The sequence below is a fragment of the Halichoerus grypus genome, chromosome 7, assembly GCF_964656455.1.
Source record: "Halichoerus grypus chromosome 7, mHalGry1.hap1.1, whole genome shotgun sequence".
Classification (NCBI taxonomy): domain Eukaryota; kingdom Metazoa; phylum Chordata; class Mammalia; order Carnivora; family Phocidae; genus Halichoerus; species Halichoerus grypus.
The window spans coordinates 72,309,236-72,330,645 of NC_135718.1; the positions used below are offsets into that span (position 1 = coordinate 72,309,236).

General features: G+C 46.5%; 2 protein-coding genes across 8 annotated transcripts in view; one reads left to right on the top strand and one right to left on the bottom strand.

Annotated features, from left to right (window-relative positions):
* Window positions 1-7,999, top strand: part of TBCE (tubulin folding cofactor E) — a 76,953-nt gene extending 68,954 nt beyond the window's left edge. Inside the window, exons 10-17 of one of the 5 annotated variants that reach the window (XR_013449769.1) lie at window positions 240-304; window positions 403-467; window positions 2,106-2,258; window positions 2,892-3,045; window positions 4,490-4,648; window positions 5,082-5,141; window positions 7,153-7,541; window positions 7,695-7,752. Coding sequence is in view for 4 of the 5 variants with exons in the window: in XM_078077726.1 (XP_077933852.1) it covers window positions 240-304; window positions 403-467; window positions 2,106-2,258; window positions 2,892-3,045; window positions 4,490-4,648; window positions 5,082-5,141; window positions 7,153-7,391 (895 nt within the window). In the remaining variant the exon portion in view is untranslated. Of the gene's footprint in view, window positions 1-239; window positions 305-402; window positions 468-2,105; window positions 2,259-2,891; window positions 3,046-4,489; window positions 4,649-5,081; window positions 5,142-7,152; window positions 7,594-7,694 lie in introns of those variants that run through there. The other 4 variants (XM_036109739.2, XM_078077728.1, XM_078077726.1 and 1 more) reach the window with 4 other exon arrangements.
* An 877-nt stretch (window positions 8,000-8,876) lies between these two features.
* Window positions 8,877-21,410, bottom strand: part of B3GALNT2 (beta-1,3-N-acetylgalactosaminyltransferase 2) — a 57,217-nt gene continuing 44,683 nt past the window's right edge. Inside the window, exons 7-12 of one of the 3 annotated variants that reach the window (XM_036109744.2) lie at window positions 19,704-19,782; window positions 14,988-15,171; window positions 12,548-12,673; window positions 11,768-11,927; window positions 11,073-11,129; window positions 8,877-9,281 (exon numbers count right to left, since the gene is read on the bottom strand). In XM_036109744.2, the coding sequence (XP_035965637.1) occupies window positions 9,135-9,281; window positions 11,073-11,129; window positions 11,768-11,927; window positions 12,548-12,673; window positions 14,988-15,171; window positions 19,704-19,782 (753 nt within the window). In that variant the 3' untranslated portion in view covers window positions 8,877-9,134. Of the gene's footprint in view, window positions 9,282-11,072; window positions 11,130-11,767; window positions 12,024-12,547; window positions 12,674-14,987; window positions 15,172-19,703; window positions 19,783-21,410 lie in introns of those variants that run through there. The other 2 variants (XM_078077730.1, XM_036109746.2) reach the window with 2 other exon arrangements.

Genomic DNA, 21,410 nt, shown 5'->3' on the forward strand with positions numbered 1-21,410 from the left:
CCCATGAGCACGTAGCGCAGCCGTGCGCACCAGGAACAGGTGGGTGACTGTAGAATCCTCAGAACACATTCTAGAGTCCACCCCGAGTGCCCCAAATTGCACTCTGTGGTTTTTTCTAAGCATTTCACGTGGAATGAGAACCTAGGGTGTGGGGGGAGAAATTACAGATGCAGTCCGGTTGATAGCCTATAGCATTTTCTATTGTGCTTTGTAATCAAATTTAACATTTTAAATTTCAGATTAGAACAACTAATCCTTTCTGACATTGGAATTTCTTCTATACATTTTCCGGATGCTGGAACTGGTATATAAGATCATTAGTTCCCCTCCCCTGCCCAGTACCTCATAATTGAGCTCTTTCTTTCACTTCTGCTGTGTAACTTCATTCTCCTTTTTTTCTAGGGCACAAAACATCCATGTTTCCTTCCTTGCAGTACCTCGTAGTAAATGACAATCAGATATCACAAGTAAGGGCTTCTGCAGAACGTGCATACCGCATGAGCTCTCATTGTCACTCTCACCAGGAGTTTGTCGGTTCCTTCCGTTACAAAATATTTATTGCATTTTAAAAATATTCTTTATAAAGTTAATTTTACCTCCAGTATAGTTAATGTGCAGTGTTTTGTTAGTTTCAGGTGTACAGTATAGTAATTCAGCAGTTCCATACATTACTCAGGGCTCATCGAGATAGATGTACCCTTAATCCCCTCCCCTCTTTCCCCCATCCCCCTCATCCACCTCCCCTCTGGTGACCATCTGTTCTCTATAGTTAAGAAGAGTCTATTTTTTTGGTTTGTCTCTCTCTTTTGTTTTCTTTTGTTAGTTTGTTTTGTTTCTTAAACTCCACATGAGTGAGATGTATGGTATTTGTCTTTCTCTGATTGACTTACTGCACTTAGCATAACACCCTCTAGTTCCATCCATATTGTTGCAAATGGCAAGATTTCATTGTTTTTTATGGCTGAGTAATAATTCCATTGTGTATATGTTCCACATCTTCAGTCATCAATCAGTGGACATTTGGGCTGCTTCCATGGTTTGGCTATTGTAAATAATGCTGCTATAAACATAGAGGTGCATGTATCCCCAAGTTAGTGTTTTGTATTTTTTGGGTAAAGACCCAGTGGTGCGATTACTGGATCATAGGGTAGCTCTATTTTTAACTTCTTGAGGAACCTCCATACTGTTTTCCAGAGTGGCTGCACCAGTTTGCATTCCCTCCAACAGTGTAGGAGGGTTCCCTTTTCTCCACATCCTCGCCAACACCTGCTGTTTCCTGTGTTGTTGATTTGAGCCATTCTGACAGGTGTGAGGTGATCTCTCATTGTGGTTGTGATTTGCATTTCCCTGGTGATTAGTGATGTTGAGCATCTTTTCCTGTGTCTGTTGGCCATCTGGATGTCTTCTTTGGAGAAATGTCTGTTCATGTCTTCTGCCCATTTTTAATCCAATTGTTTTTTGGGTGTTGCGTTTGCTAAGTTCCTTATTTATTTTGGATACTAACTCTTTATTGGATGTGTCATTTGCAAATGTCTTCTACCATTCTGTCGGTTGCCTTTTAGTTTTGTTATGGTTTCCTTCGCTGTGCAGAAGCTTTTCATTTTGATGTAAAGAAATATTTTAAATTGAAAGAGAAATGTTTCCCCTCAGAAAACCCAAAAGTATTAAGAAAGAAATTAGTTTAAGTCACAGTAAGCAGACTGTCATTTTACATGGCACAGTTCTAGAGTGAAAGTGCATGGTCTTCCTAGTGGGTGCTCGGTGCATGAGGACAATCCCGTGCCTCGGATTGGAACTAGGGGCTTTTGCTTTTTTTTTTTTTTTTTAAAGATTTTATTTATTTGACAGAAAGAGAGACAGCGAGAGAGGGAACACAAGCAGGGGGAGTGGGAGAGGGAGAAGCAAGCTTCCCGCGGAGCAGGGAGCCCGATGTGGGACTCGATCCCAGGACCCTGGGATCATGACCTGAGCCGAAGGCAGACGCTTAACCCACTGAGCCACCCAGGCGCCTCGGGGCTTTTGCTTTTCTCTTGCTAGTTCACATACTCTAAGAAATTAGCCTGAAACATGTTCATTTTCACATATTCTCTTTTGCTGGGTTTCAGTGGCCATTTATCAACGAGCTGGATAAGCTACAGAGTCTGCACGCTCTGTCCTGCATCAGAAACCCCCTGACCGAAGGGAGCAAAGAAGCAAAGACCACGCGTCAGCTCATCATCGCCAAAATTGGTCAGTTGAAGACTCTGAACAAATGCGAGGTGAGTGCTGGGAGCAGGACTGGATGCTGGGTAGAGTAGGAAACAAGTGATCAAGAAATGTGCAAAATTGGAATGTTGCAAAGGGTTATCAGTGCAGTTTCCCTCCGGATGGTGAATTGTTACCCTGTGCGTTACTCAGGGATGGTTCTTCCGGGCTCCTCAGGAGGCGGCGTGGGTCAGTGGAGTCCGGGAGAAGCCTGTTGCTCGGCAGCCCCTTGAGAAGGAGCGAGGAGTACTGGGTACTTGCTCCTTGGTCTTGGGGGGATTATAGGCAGAAAGAGGATGGAACCACAGAGCTTATTCTCTTCTTCTGAGCCACTCTGCTCATAAAACTGCTGCTCGCCTGGAATAATCTGCTCCTAGGGTTGGGGGGGCACCTGTGGGCCAACCTCATGGGGGTGTTGAGCCGCTGCCGCAGGCCGGATGCCGGCTTAAGACTGAACTTCTTATTTCTTCTTCAGTGAACTCCTGAATTCTGTCCCTGTTAGAAAGGAAAGGTAAAACTAAAAGGCCTGTCCCTCTCAACGTGGTGATTCTCCATGGGTGAGCAGTGAAGGAAGGACAGGGTACAAAACACAAGCCAAGTGTTAGAGAAGTACTCGAAGAGACCTGTTTTTATTCCCCTTCCTGTAGATTCTGCCAGAGGAGAGGCGGGGGGCTGAGCTTGATTACCGGAAGGCGTTCGGAAATGAATGGAAGAAGGCCGGCGGACATCAGGATCCAGACAAAAACCGACCCCATGAGGAGTTTCTCGAAGCGCATCCCAGATACCAGCTGCTGTGCCTTAGTACGTGTGGCCGCAGCCCTCCCTGCGCTGCCCTGCCCCTGCAGCTCCAACCGCTGGGCGTCGGAGGGGACCGTCGGCGCCCCTGCTTTTCTCCTTCGGGGCTTTTTTGGGTGTCTTTAGGGAAGAGTCAGCAGCCTCCCTCGGCGCAGGGAACCTGGGGAGTCTGAGGGTTCCTGGGAGAGATTGGCATTGGGCGGGGGCATTGGGGGGGGGCTAGGGGCGGGGGAGGGGGGGAGAGCAGCTCTGAGGGGAAGCTCCTCCTGTCTGCGTGTGTTCATCGGGCTCCCCACTCCGAGAGGTCAGTGGACTCCTCCTTTAAGGGGGGCAGGAACCTGGGGAATTTTAAACGTGCGGAGCGTGTTAAGGTAGAAGCCAGGCCCTGGTGTTTCTGAAGCTCCCCAGGTAGTTCCGCTGTGCTGACGAGTGTGTCCTTTCTCCTCCGTGCTGCTGAGGGCGCCCCCGATCCACCCCCATCCCTGCCCCCCCTCCTCCCTGCAGCTCGGGCTCTCGCTCTGCTCGGTGCTTCCTTACCTTCCCCAGCCTGGGCCCTTAGGCCCTGAAGCCACCACTTCATGATTCTCTGTCCCTGACATACTCCCCATTTTGTTTTGACTTCATTATTATTCCACATTTCACTTTTATGTGATTTTTTTTTTTTTTTTTAATTTCCTAATGTAAGCTGCTCACCGCACAAAGGCTTCAGGCTGGAACATTATCTTTGAGGAAGAAAAGCTGCCTGGGGGAATTGCTTTCAGATCACTCCCATTAGCTGGCCCAATTTCCCGGCTACTTTAGGTGAATTCTGAATCACCTGGGGGAGAGGAAAGGGGAAAGGGAAGGTTCTGGAGCAGCCCCGCAGACAGGGCTCAGGGTGTCCTCCCCGCTCAGAACGGGGGTATTTCTAGAAATGCAGGCACTGGCCAGCCCAGCAGTGAGTCAGAGCCGAGAGGCTCTCCCTGCGCCCTTCTCTTGAGGCTGCTTTTCCAGGCGCGGGGCTGGGGCCGGGTGCCCAGCCTGGCATGGTACCATCTGGCTGACACCTGAAGGTGTCCTGTGAGTTACGTCCCAACTGGTACCAGAGTTATCCGTTAGGACCCCGAAAGCGAGGGAACTGTTGGCAAAGGCCAAGCTCTGCATCAGTGTCTTAGGTATCTGAAGGCACAGGCTGGTCGGGCAGCAGGACGGCGTCTGTCTTTGAGGAGCAGCAGCGTGAGACGCCGCGGATGGAGGGGTCCGTGCGTGGAAGCAGTTGCTGACCATCCCTCCTAAAAATAAACAAGTAAACAAGTAGCCGAATAAAAGGGAACAGATCCCAGGTTAGCAGGGCAGATGCTGCTTGGCGTGTCCTGGGAAGGCAAAGGCTCTGCCGATCCATTCAGTGCGTGTATTTTTCCTTCTGGTGGCCGTGGGTTTATCATCATCCCTGTTTATGCTGCTTCCGCAGAATATGGTGCGCCTGAAGATGGGGAACTCCAAACACAACAACCGTTTCTGCTCAAAAACCGGCTACTGAGTAAGAACCCCACACTCAAAGACAGCTTATTTGTATTCGCGTCCTTAGGTGCCAAGATAGGAGCTCGTAGGGATTGTTGGTTTCTCCTAAGTAAGTACCTAGAGTACTCCAGTTTTGAAAGAAATGATGAATTCTCAAACATTTGAATTCTCATCTCGAACATTTTAGCAATTCCCAGGCTTTCGGCATATTTGATTGTGTTATAAATGGGGGGAGCGTGCGAGAAGTGCACCGACTTGTGATCTGTAAACATGTGGCTTTTCTTACACGGGGACACTCAGCTGCCTTGTCAGGAGAGGGGGAGGAGGGGAGGCACTAGAATGCTGGTCCAGCGTTTTCTGTTGTTGTTAATTCTCTGAAGGATTAATAGAAGGAATTTGCAACATCAGTAAGACCTGTTCCTTTGTTAGGATCCGAGCCCGGCGGTACCGACAGCAGGTCATGGGGCAGCTGTGGGTAACGTGTGTGCGATTTAAATCCTTATCACAGTAGCTCTCAGTCTTTTTCCTTTTTTTCTTTCAAGCACTGAAGATAAAATACCCTAATCAAGTTGATCGGAAAGTCCTAGAGAAACAACTGCCAGGTAAGAAAAACAGGCCTTTTGCATCCTTACACTTAGGAAACACTGGCCTAGGCACGACTTGGCTGGAAGGAAAATATCTAGAAGTGTGGACTTCTGGAGCTTATAGGTTTTTGCTAATCTTTTATGATCTAAAACACAATCCATCGACACTCCCCCCAAAAGCTCAAGTCTTCCGTACTCAGGTCAGCTTATCTAGGAAAGGCTTGTTAAACCGGAAGCCCTTGCGTACGATGACATCTTGAGCCGAAGGCGTGAGGGCTGGAGCGGCGTGGCCTTTCCTGAGCCCACCGCTGTTTAGTTCCCAAATTATGGCTCTGGTCCAGAGAGACCGTGTCACTGGGCTACAGGAAACGTGTCCTGGTGAGCTGAACTGAACTGTGAATTATTTGGACATTTGTGACTTCTCATACACCCTACTCCTTACCAGTCAGGAGTCCCCGCAGAAAGGTCTCGGATGTGGTCTTTTAATGGACACACTTTCTGAAATGGTTTTCTTTGGAAAAACAACTTCAGAACTCTGTCTAAACATCAGTGTTACTGGAACTGAATTAGTTTCATTTCAAAAACACTTTTGTGTCAACCAACTGGATTGATCTAATGTACCGTAAACTTACAATTACAGTCCCTCTTTCAAGTATACTGTGAATTACCGGATAAAGCCTGATTCACGGTTAGAGAGTGGTATGGACAGCTTGAGTGTGGAGCGGCGAGGTGCTGAGGAAGAGATGAAATGTGTATCACCCTAAGGGACTCTCGTAAAATACTTTTCTTTGCTGGTCAGTGCAGTAATTTCACATTTTTAAAATTTCTACTTTGTAGCACTTGTAATGGCAAATGTCACCACCACTTAAATGTTTACCAGCGGGGAAGGAAAGGGCCGACTGAACTCCTGCAGCATCAGGTAGCATGAGCGAGAACGCAGGAGTCTGGGGCCCCACTGGCCAGTATGGCTGCCACGGGTGGCAATTTAAATTGAAATTCATTAAACTGAAATAAAAAAATTCAGTCCTGAGTCGTCCTGAGCCCGTCGCACTTCAGGTGCCGGCTGGCCACACGGATGGATGACTGGACGAGAAAGGAGCACGTGTGGTCAGTACATTATGAAACCCACCCGTCCTGACAGAACCGGAGAAAAGCCTGGAAGTGTACACCCCCGTTAAACTTTCAACACTCGTCCTAGGGAGGCACAACCGTCTCTACATTTTCTGAATGTTAAGACAATCGTGTTTTAGACGTTTACGTTAGAAATGGTAATGTTATTTAGAGCATTACGTGCAAATTGCCACCTTTCCTGTAGACACAGTGCGAGTGGGCAGATTTCTCATCAGGACTGTAGGACCAAACGTTTTGTTTCTGACACGACTTAGGAATGTGTCCTTTCCGTTGCTAGGTAGGAGTTAACCCATCACTAACCACCCTCAGAACAGTGGAAGCCGGTGCACCGAAATCTTTATAAAAGGACAAGATTATCTACACACATTCACACGTAAAAAAACAAGTTATGTGAATGATGTCAATTGTTTATATTCAACACATAAACAAGGCCAGTTTTTCTTCTAAAATAAAGATAACATTTATTATCACAAGTTGCATAAAAACACAGACAGCTTTACAAAAATCATTTCTGATAGAAAAATATTTGAATACATGTGGTATTTGTAGGAACACCATACTATTGCTGTACCTCCAGCTAAAGCTTCAGAGAAACTCTGTTTCTCATCAAAATATCCAGTATTTACCACCACCCATCTTTGGAAAGAAGTTCATAGTGTTTTCTGAACACACCAAAGCATTTGCTCGTGAAGCAGGTCCCCTGCGCACGCTCGCAGGGAGCCTGCGGACCGCCGGTCCCTCCGTCGCTCTACAGAGGGGGAAACCAAGGCAGAGTGATGGAGAGGTGCCCTCCGGATGCCTGAGCCCCCACTCCAGTGTTCTCTCAGCCATCCATAGCGAGTAATCACAGAGGTTTAGAAAGTGAATGATTTTAACTCACATTTACTCCTCTCTGCAGAGAAGATGATTTCTGGTTTATTCAGATGCAGGAGGAAATATTCACCACCACTGAAATGGTATGAAAAGCCACCGTCAAAGGGCACTTCGGTCAGACACTTGCTCGGTTCCCCACAGCTTCCCACGTGTCAGGTCAGCGGTGTGGAACCGGCTCTCGGGCCCACGCGGTGGGCGAGCCTCTCCGATTGCCGCGGGGAAACGGGTACCGTGAATCGTTGCGACTGGGGTCTTGGCAGGTGAGCTAGTTTTACACGTAACTGTCATTCGAGAGAACCGAGGGTGTTTCTTTCCTTGACAGACTCCATGACAATTCAGAAGGTGAAGGGACTGCTGGCCCGTCTTCTCAAAGTTCCTGTGTCGGAACTTCTGCTGTCCTATGAAAGCCCCAAAGTAAGTTGCCCAGCAGAACACAGAGTTGGCTTATGTCCCCCAAGTGTGATACGGGTTGCTTCTAAATAGGAAACACACACCTCTGTTTGGGAGGGGGCACATGTATTAAGACGGATCTGTCTTTATCACCCCAACCCTCTGTTCTATTTGTAGATGCCTGGCAGAGAGATTGAACTAGAAAATGACCAGCAGTCATTACAGTTTTATTCTGTGGAAAGTGGAGATTGTCTATTGGTGCGATGGTAACAGTGAACTAAGAAAGTTCGGGGACTGCACTGTTTATCATGACTCGGGGTGGGGGGCACCGGAAATAAAGGATTTATTGGAACAGTTCTGTCAGAAAAAGGGAGAGGTTTTACACCTTGCCCTAAGTATAGAAAAGGTGGTATTTTTCATTGGGAAGAGACCATTTCTAGGCTTGTATATAACAGTAGTAATAAAGGCTTTGCACCTACTAATGATTTTCTGATTTTATTTCATATTTATAGTTTGTGACTATACATTTCAGTATGTGGAGATTTAAATATTAAATAGAACCTAGCTAGTCTAATGAAATCTGAACATAATGTCAGTCATAGGACCAGTTTTAATGGAACTCTATGGATACTACTAGTTTTAAAAGGTTTCCAAAATGATTTGGATAGTCATTTTGGGAAATGTCCCTTAAACTTAGGGAGGCACCTCTTCTATGTGTAACGTATGCTGTGATCTCTTCCCTCCGTCACACTGTTTTTAGAGTACTTACAAAAATACATTGTATGCTTTTCCCTACAGCTGTACCTAAGCTGGGCATATATTCTTCTACAGAAGATTTCCATCTCTGATCAGAATTCAGTTAGGTTAGGTAAACATTACACAATGACAGGAGGGAAGAAAACATTCATTCTTTCTAAGTGCCCACTATTTAGCTGTATCCTTTCCCTACGTCACTAAAACCCTGAGAGGTATTTGATTTACAGCCACAGAATTTTAGCTTTTTTTTAATAGTACTAGACTGTGACCTTCAGGATCTAAGTTAAATGGCAAAAGAAAACTGGAATTAGCTCACTTAATAAATAAGTGAACTTTAAAACCAAGGTCCAGAACTGAGAATTATATGGGTTCCTTTTCCAATTGCCCACTTCATTCAGACATTTCCATTCCCAAACTTTGGTATAAGTGACCACACAGCATTCTGTGAGTTCTTTTTGGCCCTTAATTATCCTAATTATGCCTTACAGGGCCATTCTGTAATCCAGGCTGGAATTCACATTCTTGGTTACTAAGATTTCTGAACGAGGCCAATTTTAACCAAAAGTGATGATAGGTAATGAATTATAAACTAGAAATGATACATCAGGTTTTAGAAATGTTTTTTGTTTTATAAAACAGTTTGGTGTTTTTCCAAGTCTTCCAATATAGAAATAAAATTTTTGTTATGTACAGGATCAGCTCATTTTTAAAAAGGACATTCTGTGCAAACATTTAGAAAGATCACGTTGGTTACAGGTAAAAAGTGCCAACCGAGCACTCTCCTGGGCGGCCAGGTGTCTGCTGCCCCACGATGGGCTCTCGGGGGACTCCGCTCAGCGGCCGCTCCCGAAGCGCCACCGGTTAAAACCCTCCCGCGGCTGCCTCGCACCGACAAGGATCCCCGCACCGCTCCTTCAGCTGCCACAGCTGCGTCAGCTCCTGCGGCGAGTACTGCGGGGAGGACAGCATGCCCGGCTCACACGTCTTCTCACACAGCCACAGGCCGTCCTGGCGACAAACCACACACAAGTGACTCGGGAGCCGTGGGGCTGAGCCCGTGGGTTCCGGGGGGGGGGGGGGGGGAGTCCAGGCGCGCGGCGGGGAGGGCGGCAGGCGGCAGAGGGACTGATGTGACCAGAAAGCCCGGGCAGCGCACACGGAGCTCCCTGCAGCTGTCCCCGCGGAGTCGTCCGACATTCTGGGGGCCATACCAAGTATTAGCTAATTCTCCAGAAACCCGGCGAGGGAGGACCCCTTTCCCTTTCCCAGACGACAAGCTGAGAGTGAAGGGCCCTGCCCAGGGTTGCAGTGAAGTTTGCAAAGGGAAGCCGATGTGGGTGAGGTGAACACGAGGGACCAAAACGGACTCAGCCTGAGTCCCGAGCACCAGCCTCCTTCGGAGACAGAACACAGAGCCAGAGAACCCCGCTCGGTCTGAGAACACACCGATGCTGCGTGCTATCAAACGCGCCTTGTTAAAGCATGGCTGAGCCGGTGGCAAAGGAGAAGACACTGGGGCAAAGGGGCCGGGGTCAGCACGTGCCATGAAGGCTCCGCGGGGTTTGAAAAGGCCACGTCCAGCGACAGGAGACTCAGAGCCAGGGCCCCTGAGGTGCCAGACCTGGGGGAGAGGGAGGAGGAGTGTGTACGTGTGTGTGTGTGTGTGTAATTCAGAAAACAGAACCTGCGACTCAGCCTTGACCCTGGGTGCGATGGAAAGGGGTCTGCCCTGAGCATCTGGAAGCCCAGCCTGCACTTAGCTGGGTATATGGCAGGAGTCACGTTCACCAACAATGCAGTCAGAGATGGGAATGCCCTTCAGTGCAAGGCAGACACAACATAAATCCTCTTCGCAAGAATGCATTTTAAATGCCTCCATTTCCAAGGAACATGAAGTTACACACACAAGTCTCTGAACACATCAGGAAACAAGCTCCATGAGCAACGGTCCGTGGACACATCAGCCTACACAGACCCACAAACGACACAGCTATCACCACAGACACAGAAAATGATCTTCAGTGTTCAACAAGTCAAAGCTGGCACTTCAATAGGACACAGACTGTCACAGCTGACCCAGTAGATGTGGGTCTACTCCCGTTCACCCCTGAAGTGAGGGGGCCCTGCATGTTCCTCTGCCCCCTGCACCTTCCGTGGCCAAAGTGGAAGCTGCAAGAATCCAAAATTCAACAGAAAGCTTTGAGGCGAAGCTCAGCTTCGTGCCTCCTCTCTTCCATTTCTGGTCTCTGCATATTCATTTCTTTCTTTCCCTGGCTCAGTGGTCAGTGTATTTTCAAAAACACCTTCCGGTATTTTAAATCCAGTGTTTTATTTGCATCAGTCAGAAGGGCTGAAGGGTCCGTGGACCATCACGCTGCTGGAAACTTCAGCCAGCTGATTCCTTAAGGTCTTTTTTTTTTTTAAGTAATCACTATGCCCAGCATGGGGCTCAAACTCATGACCTCCAGATCGAGAGTTGCATGCTCTACTGACTGAGCCAGCCAGGCACCCCTGATTCCTTACATTTTAAAGCTACAAAGAATTTCTAATCAAACGTGTAAAAACCTAATTCTTCTCTGTGGGTAGGAAACTTCCATCCAAACATTTTTTTTTTTGGTTTAAACTCAGAAAAATATGAGACCCTAGGTGGATTACTGGGAATTAAACCAAGAGCATGAAGAGCACAGCTCTGACGCCAGACCTTCAAGTCACTGTTTCTGCCCAACGTCTGACCCAGAAACCTCATTTCCTCACAGCTCCTCAGAACCCCAGGGCTAGCCGCCCCGCAGGCCCACTTACCTGGTATCGAGTAGGTCCTATGGCTGCCATCCAGATGCCCATGCTTACGTCTTCACCCTGTATGCGCCCCGTGAAATTTAAATGCAGACGTTTAAATGCTGTATCATCTCTAAACACGATGCCCCACATTCCCATAATAAGTCATCTTTCCACTTCTTGGCTTTGTAATTATTCTACCAGGAAACGCCAAGCCCGTATTAACACTTGTACACAGAGTAACAGCTAGTGGCCATTAACACCCACCATGATGAAATGACTAGACACAAGACAGCGAGGGGCCGGTCAGCCCTTCTCGGGGGCCTCACACCTCCGGCACCGGCCGTATAAACGATACAGTGGATCCAATTGCTAGGCGGGTTGTTTAGTGACACGGTCACCAGAATCAACAAAAAAGCAAGCCCCTGCTTTATAGTCTTCCTTCTTGTGAATGCCAAGCTTTCCATTCCTCCAGGGACTACACTTGTAAATGGAGTCTGAAAACCTAGTAAGTAGGCTCAAAGAAAGATTTAGGAATAGAATTTAGAGCCAGGATCTGGAGGCTAGGACTGTGTCCCTGACCTCTGAGGGTGACTCCTCTACAGAAGGAACAGCATGCCTTCCCCCAGGGACGCTGGCTCTGTGCTCAGAGACGGAATCCTGGGCTGGATGGGACTTAGTGTGAAGAGTATACCGTCAGGTCAGAAATCCAGAACTACCTGGTAGGTCTTGAGTCTGCCCGCGTTGCCGGCGAGCCAGTGGACGATGTCCCTGGAGATGACGTACCCCGAGCCGCAGGCAAAGGCTGGGTAGGCGGGGCTGGGGTACTCCAGCTCCTGCCACTTGCCGGTCCGGTCCACGGCCCAATTCAGTCTGAAACTGAGAGTCAAAAACAGTTGGCTTCTTCATGTCGGCGCGACGGCTGTCCTACCACTATTAAGCCGGACCCCTTTATGATCACTACAAAGGACCAAGCTGTAAAAGCAAGGAAAGAAGGAACATTTTTTTTTTTTTTGGTCTAAGGAACGGCATTCTTTATCTAGCAGGTGCGTTACGTGAAAGACTGGTGCATCAAATTCTCTAAGTTACATTTGTGGAGTTTCTGAAAGTACCAGAGCATCATCATGTGTACATATGCTAAAGAAGATCATGAATCCATATTGGATTCCTGAAGAAACACAGCACAATTTCAGAAATGTGTCACAACTTTCTTCTAACAAGATACCATGTACGGCAGCTCCTCACGTGAGTAGTGCTTATTTCTAGGCCGTGACGATAAAAGCCACATCATCTTCCCCTCCTTCATTACCTTAGCCTGAAGTTTTTCATTTTACAGGTTTTCCCTCTAACTGTAGATTGATAACATCCAGTAACCAGGACCTGGGGGGCGGAGGAGGGAGGCTCCCTATCTGGGCCACATTTTGCTTGTGTGTTTCATTCTAAATGAATTCCTTTTGATCAGGTACGTGAAGCCAAAGGGCTAACAAGGTTTAACTTACTTTCCCCACCAAAAATTAGGCCCATCCAGATTCTTGTGGGCAATCCTATTAAACACAGCTTCCAAGTCTATGTAACAGTCGTCATCTGTCTTTAGCAATAAGTCAAAGCTGGTTGTTTCCACAGTCCTGTTGGCAAAAGGGAATATGAGGGTCATTGCGTCCATAGGAAAGGAAGTGGTGACATCGCTACCATCTTCCTGAAGAGCCGTCCCTGGACGACCTGCACACTTGTTCAGTTTCTTCGTCCTTCGAGGTTGAGAACATGTGCTCAGAACACAGCTGCTACCGAATGCAATCCTCACTTGATACTCATTAAGTGGCATAACACAGAGAAGCACCAAGCGGATTTTAAAGGTGCCAAAGAAAAAGAACACAGTAAAAAAAAGATCTGGCTGAAGTGGGACCTATGAGCAAACAAACGCTTCTGTGACGTTGTTCCCGTCAGGCTGCCAAACATGCGAACCTTGTCACTGGGATTCTTAACGAGGCCCACGGTGAGGGGACAGGCGGGGGACAAGCATCGCCCCAGCTCTCCCCCCGGAACCCTGCTGTGCAAGATGCTCTATTCGGTGCCACGAGTTATACTCCACTCAGGTATTTGATGGTTTTTAAAACACTGAGCTGTAACACGGACACGTATTTCCCCTCAGAAACGATTCCCAGCAATTAAACTCTTATAAATGACCTTTTGGAAGGCCCAGGAGGGTGACTTCGTTTACCCAGACATATAAGGGTGAGTGGAGACAAAACGGACTTCTTCATTTCACACTGCCAATCCCTGTCCACCTTTGATTAAAAAACAAAACAAAACCCAGAGTCTTGCTAGGGAACCAAATGACAGAAATGTGAATAAAAGAAATCTGGAGAAAGCATTTTTCGGTCAAAGAATGGTGAATTTAACAACAGGTCCACACCAAAGCGCACGACCCCGTGCTTCTAAAGTTCATTTCTAATTAACAGCACAGGAGTACATAATATCTGCTAATTAGGAGGGGCTCTGTGATAAAGGACACTGTGGTCACTGAGGAATCACCTGAAGAAAGAATGACTAAGGCAGCTTTCATTACAGCATGGACGGCGGACAGGTGGCACAGGAGAGGGGGGAGCAGGTCCCCGAGCCCAGGGCTGTTAGCCTGTCACCGGTGATCAGGTGGAGAGGGTGGCCCAAGACAGACCATGGCAGCGACGACTGAGAGCTCAGAGATGTGCAAGGAGTACAGGAGAGAAGACTTAAACTGAAGGTAACAGATAAACTACACTGAACTTCCACAACCAGGAATCAGCTCCCTAGAGAAAGTCCTAGAACACCACAATCCGATTTCCCACTTCCTTGACCTCCATTCCCACCCTTCACTGAACTCTTTCCATTCTTGCCTGGGCCCCCTTACAACAGGGACCCCTCTCAAGGGCCTTGAGCTAAAGAAGGTTCTTTTTCTCAGTACAGTTGTCCAGATATAACCCTGGTATTCTAGACACACCTCAATTTCCAACTCATTTCTATCTGCCCTCTAGCCACAGGGTGACTCCAAAATTATATTAACTTGCCCTAGCCGTGAAACATGACCTTCCATAAACGAATCAGGACTATATCCATCCACTCTGCCCAGGGCAACAAAGAGAGAGGGGCAGACTTAGGGGCTCACCAAGAAACAAGCTCCCTGATCCAGTTTTAAAAGACACAGATGTGGAAATACTCTAGGTTTAGGCTAGACAGAGTTTGGGTTAGTTCGAGGGTGGACAGTGTCACAGGGCTCAAGAGCAAGTAAGCGGACCCTGGAGTAACTAATCATGTTAACTGTACATACAAACAAGAGTAGTTAGGATTGTTGCCGCCGTTAATGGTCCGAAGGCAGGAGTCACAACCCAGGTTGAAGAAATCCTGTAGGGGTGGGCAAGTTATGGGAGGCTGTTGGATTTCGTCTTACAGAAAAGTTTTGGAATTAGGGCAAGTGGTTCTTAAATGCGTGGAGAAGAGGATGGAAACAGAATGTGGATGTTCGGCTGAACAGAATTCAGATCAGTAACCTGGGTTCAAGGGAAACTATACACAGGTCATGTAGGTCGGTGGGTATGATCACAACTGAAAATGGGCCATTTTGAAACTCACTGATTTTCATCTGGTGTTGGCCTGAGGCAACCAAGACAATGACTCACAGGACTGACTTTGACTCAGACAGAATAGAACGACCCGAAACCAACTTTTGCCCTATTTTTGATAAAGATCATTCACATCACGGATCTGCTCATCTGAATGAGAAAGCAGCATGATTTCAGTCCTCACAAAGAACCAGGATATAATAGATCACATCCTAGTTGTTCAGGGGTTCTGGGGTTGGTTTATTAAAAAAAAAAAAAAATGCAGGGGTCTAATGTCAATAAATTGTTCCTACATCCAAAGAACAGTAAGACAAATTCTACCTACCCCACGTTTACCACCTACCATCTGTAGAAGTTCAGTAATTTCGCAGGAACATTTCGGTAAGTGTCAACGACATCCACAAAAACAATGTCATCATAGACGCTGCTCTCCTCCCTCAGTAAGGCGTCTTCCCTGTGGAGATTACTTCTGTGGTCAAGAAGTCTTCGAGGGCGAGAATGAAGGTTTTGTAAGAGTGCATCACCTTCTACAAAGGAAAAGTTGAGAGATGGAGAAAGATGCTGTTGCAAATGGAAGACCCAGCACGTGGAACGTTCTGTTGGCTCACACCCTTTCCCCGAGTGACCTAACGGAGAGCAGCTGGAAGCCAGCCGAGCTGGGCAGCAGGCCCTCCCGCACCCCGCAGGGATCCGCAGGGTCCACAGCTGCTTCCTGTGCACAGCGGTCCAGCGGCAGCTGGGCAGGCCATGGGAGGCCGCAGGTCTGCATCTCACATGCTCCCAAGGCCGATCCTGGCAGCGCTGTTTGTAACGGGAGAAACAGAACCAGCCTAAATGCCCCCCCCGCGACGGGAGAGTGGCCAGCCTTTGGGACAGTCATGTAATGGAAAAGAGCACGCAGAAGAATTAACCTGATCTTGCATGCTCAGAGGAATGGCACTGAAAAATGATGCTGGGAGGGGGGCGGGGAAGAACCTTTGTTTCTACTTGATAGATTCAATATGATGCCGTGGACCTCAGTGATAAAATACTCTCCTCAAAACTGCATGTTACTGAAAGATAACGTACATATGTAGTAGAAAGTAGGAAAATAAGAAAGGGAAGGGTGCACACGAATTTCAGGACAGGGCACCCTCTCCGAGGGGAGGGAGGGACAGGGCCAGACAGGTAGCTGGGATGGGGCTTCACTGTGTCTGTGATGGTTTTTTCTTTAAAAAAGGGAGCAAATATGACAAAATGTAAGCATTTGTTAATTCTGAATAATAAGGGCACGGCTGTTTCTTACAGCGCTATTTTTGGTATATCTGTGATATTTCATAATAAAAATGTGCTTAAAGTCATCAGTTTACTACCTCACACGTTAATGAATCACTTGTCACATTTGCGCAGGGACTGTCCTCAAATCCTATGGATTTAAGGCAGCCACTTTTTCACTAGGGCAGGATTTTCTCAAATGTCTCACTCAAATTAGAGAAAACGTCTAAAAAATAAAGTGAGTGGCTGAAGGGTGAGGAAACAACAGAGTAGTTTAGCGCCCCATCTTCTGGAACGTCAAAGGGAAAGCCTGGGGCCTGCGCGTCAGGAGGCCTAGATCTGATTTCTGCTTCTGCTGCTCTGGGACATGCTGGGCAAGCTGCAGGTTTCTGGGCCTGTATTCTCATGGGGGGGGGAGGAGGAGGGGGAGGACGACGACATCAGTGGACTGCTTTTTGACATACACATTCCTGCAGCCCAAACCTAACCACTCAGCACGTCTCGGGTGGGCCCAAGACTCTGTTTTTAACATGTGTGTTCCCAGAACTCTGAGGCACGTGGACCACAGACGCCTACCCTTGGAGAAACACAAGCCTGAATGACCTTGTGTCCCCACCAGCTCTTACATTCTACTGTAATATCCCTTTACTTCAAAGATAAAGTATATACAATTTAACAACTTGAAGGAAAGTGAAAGCTTTTGAAAACTGGAGTAACAGGAGGATGGCTGTAATAAGATGAGAGCAGAAATTAAATATAGGTCTTTCAGATGAACAAATGACACCTTTTGTTTTATACTGTATATATCTGAAAACCAGGAATATAAAGTAATAGATCTGTGTGTGTTTTAAATCTGATGATCTGTCTAGTTGCTACTTAAAAGAATCACAGAGTTTACAGCCTCTCAAAGTTTGGAAGATCATGTCTGTTTAGCGAGCCTGTTAAGATACAGACATCTGAGCTCCACTTCTGAAGATTTTAACTTTGTAGCTTGAGGTAGGGCCCAGACAGAGATGCTAATATCCGACAAAATTTAAGAATTCATGTACAACCAATTCATAGCACTTAGATCCTGATTTTAAAAAATTAATTTATACTGAGATTTGCAGAAGACAATCTATTCATTTTCATTTCTTTAGCCTACAACTTGAGTTATTTCAGTCTTATTTGAAAGAATTTGTCCCTCACCCAAACCTTATTCCTTTAGCCTCCATGACAGAAAAATTGTGACAAGCTTTTGTCCAAGGTATAGGAGCTGCTCCTTGGAGAACAGTTTAGTCACAGAGTCTCAAGGGCCCCTTAAACTAGTTTTTAAAGGCTCCTGGTGGTACATTCGGGAATGAACCAGTAAAAGAAGGGAAGGTGCTGGATATTCCAGTCAGATGGTGCGTTACACCTGCCCCTGGCCCCACGTCTGTGCTGCCTTAGGAAGCTGCCTGAGCTTCTGATCTGAGTTTTCCCCAGGGCTGGGCTATTAGCTAGCTTCTTGGTGAGCTAAGCGGATACCCTCCTTGGCAGAGTGGTCTCATAGTTTTATGAAAAATCTCTGGACTGAAATTAACGATCTCTAAATTTTAAATTTCTATTTTTAATGGCAAGTTTATGGGCAAAACCCATGTATCTGTTCCAGGCTACCCTTTCGGGTGATGTAAGAATACAACTACTTCTAGGAGGAAACACTATAAAAATGCTTTCGAAAAAATGAAAAATAAAAAAAGCCACAGTCTTGGGGCACCCGGGTGGCTCAGTGTGTTAAGTGTCTGCTTCTGGCTCAGGTCATGATCCCAGTGTCCTGGGATCGAGTCCCACATCGGGCTCCCTGCTCGGAAGGGGGCCTGCTTCTCCCTCTCCCTCTGCTGCTCTTCCTGCTTGTGCTCTCTGTCAAATAAATAAATAAAACCTTAAAAAAAAAAAAAGCCACATCCATTTGCATCCTCAAACAACATGCAGTGCCTCAAACAGGGGGTGTGCCCCATCCTCAACACCGTGCTGTCGAGGGGGTCCCGAAAGAGTCTCCTCTCAGGGTCTGCTCTGCTCTCCCCAGTCACTGACAGCCTTCAGGGAAGCTGGGTCCTAATTCTTTTATAGGAATCCATCCTCTGCAGAGCTCTGAGATGTCAAGACGGAAATTGCACTGGGCGCCTTTGTTCCCCAGGTGATGTGCAGGACAGGTGGCCAAGGGCAACTGCATCAAGGGTAGTTCTTCTTTCTTACAGAATTCTCAGGAATTCATAGATAGGTATTTAAATAAGCATGATTCAAGAAGACAAACACAGCCACTCCCATCACAACAAAATTCCCTCTACAGTTCTAAGCTAATGCTCCTGACCCCAAGTTTTAAAGGAATCTAACAAATCCATCCTTGAAATGTGATATATCAGGAGAAGCATTTAAGAAACTGTTCTCTGAAAGATGGAGTCTATGTTTACATACTCACATCATGAGGAGAAAGCGTCCACATGAAGCAGGAGGGGAAGTGGAGTCCACTAGGCCACCTCCAACAGAGGGACAGATGCAGGCATCAGAATGCACCTCGCTTGCTGGGTCAGGGAAGAAAAGGTTCTTCCCTTCTGACTGACCAACAGCACGAAGCTCACTACAGCTATATGGCCACGGTCTAGCAGTTCTGCAGAAGTCCCCACCTGGCTGCAGGATAAACCAAACATAGCCACACGGGGCCAACAAAGTTCAAGGTCACGGATTTTTCAAGATCACCCATATGGTGAAAGATTGGATGCTTTCCCTCTAAGAGCGAGAACAAGACAAGGATATCTGCTCTACCACTTCTACTCAACACTGTACTAGACAGTCTAGCCATGACAGACAAGAAAGAGCAATAAAAGGCATCCAGATTGGGGGGAAAAAAAAAGTACAACTATCTCCACTTGTAGATGACATGATCTTGTATATGGAAAATCCTAAGGCACCCACACAACTAGTAACTTAATGAATTCAGCAAAATTGCAGCATACAAGATTGATATATAAAAATCAATTGTATTTCTATACATTAGCTATGAGCAATCTAGAAATGAAATGTAAAAACCAATTCCACTTATAATGGTATCAAAAAGAATAAATATTTAAGAATAAACTTAGCAGAAGAAATGTAAGACTTGTACTCTGAAAACCACAAAACATCACTAAAAGGAACTAGTAAGACATAAGTAAATGGAAGGAGATCCATGTTCATGGATCAGAGACTTACTGTCAGAATGGCAGCACTGCCTGAAATGCTCTACATGTTCACGGACACCCCTTTCAAAATCCCAGCTGGCTCGCTTGCAGACACTGACAAGCTGATCCTAAAATTCGTATGGAAATGCAGGACCCAGAAGAGCCAAAACAATCTTGAAAGAGAACAAAGCTGGAGGATTCACACTTCCCAATGTCAAATCCTACTAGAAAGCCACATATTTCAAGACAGTGTAGAACTGGTAGAAGGACTGACACACAGATCAAAAGAACACAAGTGAGAGCCCAGAAGTAAATCCTTACATTTACGGTCAGAAAGGACAGTGAGGAGGTTAATGGTTGGTAGGGGCTGGGGGAGGGGAGAATGAGGAGTGTCCGCTAATGGACATAGGATTTCTTTTGGGAGTGACAAAAATGGTCTAGAGTTAGTGGAGATGCTTGCAGAACTCTCCTATGCTGCGAACCAGGGTAAGGTATATGCGAATTATGTATCAGTAAAGGATATATGTGTCTTTTTTTAAATGACAAAAAAAAAAATCACCTTTTCTATCAAAGTATGGAGTAAGATTAGGTACATGAATTCAGCGCGCCCTTCACCTTTCAAGACTTACCCTGAATGATGTAAATAAAACCACCTGCAACCCCCTCCACGCCTTCCATGAATTCGTGAGGCAAGGCACCCTCCCCAGCCTGAAAGCAACAAGAACAGAAGTACTCAGTGTTTCATTACTAAAAATACACTTCTTCTATTTTAAAACTGATGTGCCAAAATTTATAATGTGACTCCACAGCAGATAAACCCATCTAAGATGCACACGATCAGGATGACATCAGTATTCTCCTATTTTTGCTATCTGATTGTTCTCTTGGTTACTATATTAAAGATCGGGTGCGCATGGCAGTCCATAGTGCTCAGAATTCCAACTGACACAGAATCATAGTCTTGAACTTGCTACCATAATAGTACAAAACCAATTTTATTTTGCATCCCAACCCTACCACTTAAAAAAAAAAAAAAAGATCACCTTTGATTTCTCAGAGGCTGAAAACTGCCATGAATTCAAATACATCTAGGCACATTTTTAAAGTTTGCTCTACCGCCCAGAGAAAGCCCCTCGCAACAAAACGTTCAGACAGAGCCCTACTGCTCGCTGATGCTGTTGGAAGGTGCCCATGGCCAGCGATAGTCCTCTCGGCCTCCAACGATGGGAGGAGCTTTTAGGATTAGAGATCTACAAGTTCCCCAGTGAGGGGGTTCCCCTCTGCACGCCCGCGTTGACAGCCCCAGCGGGGTCGGGCCCAACCGCACGGGTGTGTGTGTGTGTGTGCACGTGCACGCACGCGCCCACCTGGCCCGTCCCCTCGCAGAGCTGTACTGCACGAAGCAGTTTCAGGGCTGGAGAGAGAGAGAGAGAGAGAGAGAGTGAGAGAGAGAGAGAGAGAGAGTGTGTGTGTGTGTGTGCGCACGCGCGCGCTCCCGCCTGGCCCATCCCCCCGGCAGAGCTGTACTGCACGGAGCAGGTTCAGGGCCGTAGAGAGACTCTGTCCGGAGGTGGCCGTGGGGACCTGTAGCTCAATGTGGAGGAAGCTACTGAAGGCAATGCTAACGTTTCCAGCTTTAAGGAGCCAGGAAAGGTTGTACGCTCTGTTTTTTCATCGTGTACTCTACGTTGTTTTGGCTTATTTAGAACTTGATAGTACTTTTTATTAGCTTCTATCTAAAAGGTCACAGCTTGACTTTTAAAAGTTTCTGACATTCGCACTTGCTGGCAAGGGAGCAAGACTCGGGGAAACTTTCAGCTTTACGCATTTATGATGGAAACCTTTATTTGTACGTGGGGTTTCCTACAAGGGGCCACCAAGATACAGACTATTTTTTAAGGTTAGCTGAGTGTGTAAGCATTCTTTAGCCCTCTACAACTGTATTTACCCCCGAAGTGGATCATTTGAGTCTTTCCATTTGAACCTAGTCCTCAACTCAGGAGTCTGATTTGCTTTTGTGCAATCAACTTAGTAACTACAGAATTCTGGCACATTTTGGATATTTTTAAGTTTCATAAATAGAAAAGGGGGCGACATATTAAAGGCACTTGCCTTGGAAATAAGGAAAGAAAAGAATAAAACTATAAGTTTCATAAGACATTCTATGTTAAATAAAGGACTATTGTAATAGAGGATGAGATCCTAACCACGACCCACAAGGCTAAGTTTTGTAATTATATATGAATCTGTGATCTAATGTCTTTCTTCCTCACTGGAGTGTAAGTTGCACTGTGGGCCAGGAGTGGTTTTCTAAATGGGTAACAGCATACCACTTA